Source organism: Aethalodelphis obliquidens, unplaced genomic scaffold (genome assembly GCF_003676395.1).
Source record: "Aethalodelphis obliquidens isolate GAN/ISIS:26980383/991018 unplaced genomic scaffold, ASM367639v1 scaffold36, whole genome shotgun sequence".
NCBI lineage: Eukaryota > Metazoa > Chordata > Mammalia > Artiodactyla > Delphinidae > Aethalodelphis > Aethalodelphis obliquidens.
In genome coordinates this window covers 11245108-11253305 of record NW_020837980.1, presented here as the reverse complement: position 1 = coordinate 11253305, position 8198 = coordinate 11245108, and the positions used below count along the sequence as shown (strand labels likewise).

The window sequence follows — 8198 nt, the reverse complement described above, 5'->3', positions numbered from 1 at the left end:
ACAAAACAACAGCAAGACAAACACTGGTTGAAAATTCAGCTATTCCATTTTCTCAGGAGATTAATAATCTCAATAGTCCTTCTGTATCACCTCTTTAATTAAGTGGCCAGTGGTCTTGTTTTTTATCTTCCAATTTCTTCTAGTATGCACCCCATCTTAAATAGAAGGGGCTGTGCTGTCAAGACCGTAAAGAACACCTGACATGTCCTTAGACACACTGGTGCCGGGTGTGCTTTTGCAGGCTTGAGAGCAGTTAGTTTGTGACAGTGCTTTTCAACCTCCGCTGCACAGGCAGACTTCTCAGCCAACAGTGACCACAAGCAAGGGCAGGGTGCCTCATAACATCAGACATTAAATGGAGTCTTCACATCCCAAAAGGTTGGAAACCCCTAGTCTATATTCTTCTACTCAATACCTCTACAGAACACAAAAGTAGGTTTTCTCTCTTCTATACCCAGATTCCAGGAAGAAAACTGACTTAATCTCTTCTTATGCTCCACTGGACCCAGGAGAGTACTAGTTAAAGAAAAGCATCCCATAGGCTTTAATGTCTTTTTCAAATATATAAAAACTAAAAATTAATAACTACCCTGAAACAGCTCTGCATGGGCTTCTTTACTTGCATTGTAATAACATGTTCCTCATTGTTCAGAAGATTAGCTTTAGGTCCTATTTTCAGATATGAGATGGTAGCATAAGCTGTAAAGCTGTAGTCTTCTCTGCAGAAGATAAAGGCCAATGATCAGGTTTCGACAAATTGCAGACAACAAACTGAAATTTATAAAAAAAAAAATAAGTGCAATAATTTTAAGTAACATTGATATGAAATATAAAACTTTTTAGTATAAAAATGTAGTTTATCTTTATAGAAAGTATTTTAGTTTTGTGCTTTTTTGACATACAGTAATCAAAGTTTGAATTTGTTTACTAGGTAAATTTTGCATAGCGTTTAAAAGTTCTTATGAAACAACCACAAAACCATTTGTTCTGCTGCAGTTATAAAAATGGGAATCATAAAGACAACATGAAAGGGCAAGAAGTGGGTTTGTATATACTTGAGATACTGCCGTATAAGAAAGTGCGCAATAATTTTCTCCAGGTCTTCACGAGGAAGCGCGGGTGGAGCAACACCTGCTACTCTCAATTTCGCTGCACCCTTTCCCATCCAAGAGTCGATCAGTTTCAGTGGAGTGAGCTTTTCTTTCAGTTCCTCTGCCTGCTTCAGGATCTTGATTAGATCCCTGCAGTACGCTGTTATGTTCTTTCTTTCAGATGCTGTAATGAAAGAGGCATGGTTACAGGTGAATGGGATTTCAAAATTAGGGCAAGGATAGGCCGTCCTAAGTGGTTAGACTAGTTTAAAAAATAAGTCTTCACCCAGTGCGAGCCACCCTAAACACTGATTTGTTTCTATGTTCTGAGCTAGGACTACTGCTCAAGTCTCTTATCACTAGATTAAGCTACAGTCTCTGTAAGACACTGAGATTTAAGTGATGTAAAGAAAATAATCTGGTTATCAGAAGGCCTTTGGGTATGCTCTAGGAACCAAAGAGTGTCGGCCAAACATGATTATGACAAATACTTAGTGATGTTCACAGGCGAGTCAGTCTGTTCTTCATGTTACCTGATGCGTGTTCATTAAGAATATTCTGACAACCGGTATGGCTTCCTAGGGACTCTAGTTTCATGACAAGAATGTCGTGGACAGTTACTCCCAATTACTGATACTAACACTCCGATCTATGTATCAGGCTTTTGTTAATTTGGGCAGTATAAAATAATCTAATAAACACAAACAATTTTCTCTGGCTGCAGAGTTAAAATTGTGACCTTCACTGATCAAGGCATCAGAACTCAACGAGGAACGGGTTAGTCCAGCTCTTCCAATAATACACATACAGGATTTTAAAAAGTGAAAAGACAGCACCAACACACTGCTAAATTAGTGTCTTATGAGTGGTTAGCCATTATCTGGATCAAAAATGATACGCTGTAGTCTCTATTTTACACTATATTTCTCTTTCCAATCAGTAACTATAAAGCATCCGAGATTATCACAAGAGGTTAGCGTTCTCTTACTTAAAATAGTATTTCTATTCAGAAGGCTTTTAAACCTTTCCCTTCATTTCTTAAAAATTTAACACGTCCTCAGTGTAGCAACATAAAATAAATGCATACACATATGGCTTTTAATTTTGCCTCTGTTTCAAAACTTTGTGTGGTCACTCTTGAATCTGGGAAATTCTATTCACACCTTGCTTATTCTTTTAAATCCATTTTGGGTGTCTAATATTGCCCTCGTGTATTCCTGCATATAAATATTAGCCTATAAGGATTTAAGAAACAACTCACAAATCTCTTTACAGCAATTATCGCACATTTTGTTGCATGTTTCTGGGCTCCATGCTTCATCAAAATGTTGAGCTATCAACACACGGCGACAGCTGCAAACATCAGAGATACAAATCATCAAATAATTAACAGTTTTAAGAATCCCTATTTTAAAATACAGAGTTATATACTGTATTAATTTCCTATTGCTGCCATAATATAACCACAAACTTGGTGGCTTAAAAGAACACAAACTTACTATCTTACATTTTTGTAGGTTAGAAGGCTGACATGGGTCTCACTGGATTAAAATCAAGGTGTCAGCAGGGTTGGATTTCTCCTGGAGGCTCTTGGGGAGAATCTGTTTCCTTGCCCTTTCCAGACTCTAAAGACTGCCTGCATTCCTGGGCTCACGGCCCCCTTTCCTCTATCTTCAAAGCCAACAACAGTGGGTTAAGTCTTCACATCACTCTGACATCTTATGCCTCCTTCCACATTTAAGAACCCTTGTGATTATAGTGGGTCCACCTAAATAATTCAGGATTATCTCCCTATTTTAAGATCAGCTGACTGCAACCTTAATTCCCTTTTGCCATGTAAAGTAGCACACTCACAGATTCCAGGGATTCAGATGTGGACATCTTCGGGTGACCATTATTCTGCCCACCACGTATAATAATATTTTCCATATGTTGTTAATAGACATTGCTTTTAAAAAATTGTCTGAGATTCAGTATTTCACAACTACCGGCATACCTTGTTTTACTGCAATTTGCTTTACTGTGCTCTGCAGATACTGTGTTTTTTACAAACTGAAGGTTTGTGGCAACCCTGCATTGAGCAAGTCCACTGGCACCATTTTTCTAACAGCATTTGCTCACTTCATGTCTCTGTGTCACAATTTCATAACACTCGCAATGTTTCAAACTTTTCCAATATTATTCTATTGTTATGGTGAGCTGTGATCAGTAGTCTGAATTACTACTTCAATTTGCTGAAGGCACAGATGATGGTTGGCATTTATTAGTAATAATTTTTAATTATTTAAGTATAGTGAAAAGATAAACAGGATTGATAAACTTTTAGCCAGACTCATCAAGAAAAAAAGAGAGCCCAAATCAGTAAGATCAGAAATGAAAAAGAAGTTACAACCAATACTACAGAAATACAAAAGATCAAAGAGACTACTATGAACAACTATTTGCCAATGAACAACCTAGATGAAATGGACAAATTCCTAGAAATGTACAATCTCCCAAGACTGAAGGAGGAAGAAATAAAAAATATGAACAGACCAATTACCAGTAATGAAATTGAATCAGTAATTTTAAAACTCCCAAGAAACAAAGGACCAGGACTAGATGGTTTCACAGGAGAATTCTACCAGACACTTAGAAAAAAGTTAACAGCTATCCTTCCCAAACAGAGAATGACTTTTTTCTTTTTTTTAGACTTAAGATACTATTTATTTTTTTACTTTTATACAACTTTTAAAGGTTACTTTCCATTTACAGTTATTAAAAAATATTAGCTATATTCCCCATGTTGCAGTACCTCCCACACCCCCACCCCTATACTGCTCCTCCCCGACTCTCCCCACTGGTAACCACTACTTTGTTCTCTATATCTGAGAATATATTTTCTTAGATTCAGGCATCCTGCAGGTTCATGTACTGGTTCCCACCCTTCAGACATCTGCTTTTACTGGTTTGCACTTGATGTTTCACTAATGTATTTACTCACTTGAGTAAGGACTCAAAGTAATGTCATGTGCTTTCATACTGTGCTTGTCTTTAATTGACAAAAGTGACAAAGAGGTGCGTGCTTACTTGCTTATGTTTTGGCAGTATGACACCATCTCATAGAGCTTCTGTTGTCCCACATTCTCCATCACCACCATTGAACTTATCCTGAATATATCTCCAAAGCCATAATACAAAATACAGTCTGCTTTCATGTCATCTCGACCTGCAGTGGGAAGAATCTTGAGATTGCATAATTACTTTAAAAAAGTCAAACATGCAAAAATAATACATAAAATTTGCTGGCAATATTTTGTAGTCTAAATATATATCTAGAAATTTCAGACAAAGCTGTGAAAGTTAATTTGTAACAGCTGCTGTCAAATTTTTAAAAAAATGACTAAAGAGATCTATCAATAATCAGCCTTAATAGCTTACAAATGTGTCCATAAGTAATCCAGTTATTTAAATTATAGACTTGAAACCACTAATTAAAAACTCAGGAGGCAAAGATGGACATCAAATTATTTTAGCAAATATGAGAAGAAATAATTCATGACACTCCAATACAACATAAATAAAATTTCTCCATAGGCAAATACAAAACTACAAAAAAGATTTCATTGTTTGTTATAAAAATACTAGCCAATAAAGAAGATTAAAAATACAGTATTATTAAACATCATTTATAGTGTTTTTAAAGCTCTTTAAAAATTATTTCTAGGGGACTTCCCTGGTGGTCCAGTGGTTAAGAATCCGCCTTCCATTGCAGGGGATGCGGGTTCAATCCCTGGTCAGGTAACTAAGATCCCATATGCTGTGGGGCAACTAAGCCCACGAGCTGCAATTACTGAGCCTGCGCACTCTGGAGACCATGTGCCACAACTAGAGAGAAGCCTGCGCACCATGAAAGAGCCCACACACTGCAACTAAGACCTGACGCAGCCAAATAAATAAGCATTAAAAAAAATTATTTCTGGATGTGAGTTACACGTACCTGCACGTCCACTCTCTTGGTAATAATTTTCCATGGATTTACTCATTGAATGATGAATAACAAACCTCACATCTGGTTTATCAATTCCCATACCAAATGCAACTGTTGCCACTACTACCTAAAATGTGTTAACATTTTACATATTAAGTCAAGTTAAAATACATTCAAAGGTGAATTAGGCTTCTATTGAAGATCTGTTACTTAACCTGAATTTCATTAGCTGACCATCTTCTATGAACCTTGGTCTTATCTTCTGGTTCCATATTGGCATGGTATGCCCCTGCAGGAATCCCCAGTTTCTGTAAACTAACTGTAACTTGCTCAGAGTCTTTCTGAGAAAAGCAATATATTATTCCTGTAGTAAAAGAAATGATTAGATATATATAGTACATTCCTAGAAAATTTTTAACTCACACTGAAGAGGCTGATAATTACAATGCATGGGGGAAAATAAGAATTATGAAAAATTCCAAGGCCCTGAACACATACTGATCTTTCAGTGTAATTCAAGGTCTGATCACCAACTTGCTCCAGAGCAGTAACAAGCCTGGAGCCACCAGTTTGGGTTCCCATTATCTCAGTTCTCTCTCCAACTTTTGTCTCCCACTACATAGTCTTTCTCAAACTGATGCCCCACAGCTCCACAAGATGTTAACAAGCATGCTATGAGAAAAGAGTTTCATGTGCAAATAAGTTTGGGAAGGTTAACAAAGTTAGACAAACACATGTGTCTCTTTGTTTGCAGGGCTGGTCGGAATTTCTAAGGTGCTGATACACCCTGTGACTCTGCAGGAGGAATAAACAGCTGCAGCCTTTCTCAAACTTATTTGACCCTGGAACTCCTTTTACCCATGGCCCCTATTAATATCTCCTGAAAATCCACAGAACAGTTTTGACGTGCTACTTTAATACCAACTCTTGGCTTTAGTAACACTTGTCTCTACATTAATCCTGGAACACATGTTATACACACTCTCAACTCCATCTATACTTAGCTCATTCAGGATGTACTGTTTATTTCTTTAATGTGTCCTTTACTATAAGGAACTATAGTTTACATCCCTTTAGAAAATCACTGGTTAACCTTCAATCTTATACACAGTGGATACTTACTAAATATGTGCTGTTGATAATTAACATTATGTCATTAGGTCCACTCTTTAACGCAATTAAGTGTAAATAAGCAAAAATAAATCAGTTTTATGACTCTTATAATCTGTGTAATTAGCAAATGCCACACCTGATTTCTAAGATCACCAAGCAAATTAATTTTATCATGATATTTTCAAGTTCTTCTGCCATGCATTACTATTTCTGGTGCTAATCTTTTTCTCAGTGTATTAGTGTAAATAACGTGCTACTTTTGGAAAGTTCTCTCTCAGTCTTCAAGCTTGGTTTGTGTCTATATTACCTGATTGCCCCTTGTATCTTCCATTAATGAGCTTTACAATATCCTCAATAAAATCTTCAGCGTTTGAAGGCTTCTGCCGAACCTAAAAAAAAAGTTAACTTATTAAAAAGTAAATTAATGAGTACCATTCATGTGGTCGTTTACTTACAACTTTCAAGGCGCCGCTCTTTCTTGGGCATGGTGTTTTTTTCTATTACTCTTTCACTCGCCCATCTGACCCTATCACCTCCCAGATGCTTCTTGATCCTTATTTTTGAATTTACCAGAGATGAGGAGGCACAGAAGCAGTGAATAACTTGTAAAGACAGAGACTTTTAAAATTTTCTGATGCTACTTTTGTAAAAACATAAACCATGGCAGAAACAACTAGTCAGTAAGAGCTCAGAAAAATATTAAGTCTATCCTTAAAAGGACTGGAAAGTAAAAACAGCTGTGAGGTTATTTACCTTTCAAGGTTGTATATCAAATAAAATCTAAATAGGGAGTATTAGCAAATATTTAATGGTATATTAATTTTTGCATTATTTCATAATTTCTATAGAGATGTCATTAGGGTCCTTAGTATCAATACATGCTTTCTCTCCATCCTTGCATAAGAAAGCGTGTACGCAAATTTAATGAGGCAGTGTTTTCTACTTAACCAAGCAAAGAATTAAATAGCACAGGAGATATACGAAGAAAGCATTCTTTAATAAGTCTGCTTATACTCACTTGATTTTTTTTAAACTTTTAAACAATTAACTGCGACGTAAATAGACATAATGAAAAAGTAACCTTCTGAAATCCTTCACAAAATAAATTGACATAGGGCTTCCGTGGTGGCGCAGTGATTGAGAGTCCGCCTGCCGATGCAGGGGATGTGGGTTCGTGCCCCGGTCCGGGAAGATCCCACATGCCGCGGAGCGGCTGGGCCCGTGAGCCATGGCCGCTGAGCCTGCGCGTTCGAAGCGTACCACAAAATAAATAAATAAATAAATAATAAATGGACATAAAAGTTACATACCTCATAATAGAGATTTGGCCGATTAAAAGAAGCTGTAAAAGTAAAACACTTTTCAACACACAGTATTTTCTGAGCATCCTTCAAAACATGGCTGGTCGCAGTTGCAGTCAGCCCAATTAGCGATGCATTGGGGAACTGCCGCTTCAAAATACCAAGGGCCTTATAATCTGGAAAAAAACCCCAAAAAACAAAGTAGCCCTCTTGCTATCCTTTAAGGAGTAAATTACATCTTCTAACATGCTGCAGATCATCAAGATGACTGCAATTTTACTTCCACAGCCATCTATATCTAAGCTGTGGTTGCTGCCTAGCCTTGGTGATAAGACAGGCTTTACTCTACTTTTGACTGGTTCTTCAGAAACACTTCTTGGCCATAGGTGTGTTCGACAGGGAATACCACAACATTTCCAATCAGCTGAGCACTGGTCTATACCTGCTGAACAGTGGATGCGAGAGGCAGAGTGGGAGGAGCCATAGTGTTTGAATCTATGGCAACTGACGAGAGATAAAAAGGCCATCAGTCGAAACCCATCTACCACAGGTATCATCCAAGAGTGGCAAACTCAGAACAGAAGACGCTTGGTGAGGGCATTGGTTTTTATATAACCCACTTCAGGAAAGCCATTCTGGCCTCATATTTATTAGACACATCTAAGTCACTAGAGAAGTTGTCTATGAGTACACCCTTAAGTACTTAAACTATTTGGAGAAAAG

The 8198-nt window shown here is 37.3% G+C and overlaps 1 protein-coding gene across 1 annotated transcript in view; it reads right to left on the bottom strand.

Annotated features, from left to right (window-relative positions):
• RECQL (RecQ like helicase) overlaps positions 1–8198 on the bottom strand; it is a 33352-nt gene that overhangs the window by 843 nt on the left and 24311 nt on the right. Inside the window, exons 7-14 of the mRNA XM_027129453.1 lie at positions 7485–7651; positions 6482–6563; positions 5277–5425; positions 5071–5188; positions 4161–4299; positions 2353–2444; positions 1056–1275; positions 590–719 (exon numbers count right to left, since the gene is read on the bottom strand). Coding sequence (XP_026985254.1) covers positions 590–719; positions 1056–1275; positions 2353–2444; positions 4161–4299; positions 5071–5188; positions 5277–5425; positions 6482–6563; positions 7485–7651 — 1097 coding nt within the window. The remainder of the gene's footprint in view (positions 1–589; positions 720–1055; positions 1276–2352; positions 2445–4160; positions 4300–5070; positions 5189–5276; positions 5426–6481; positions 6564–7484; positions 7652–8198) is intronic.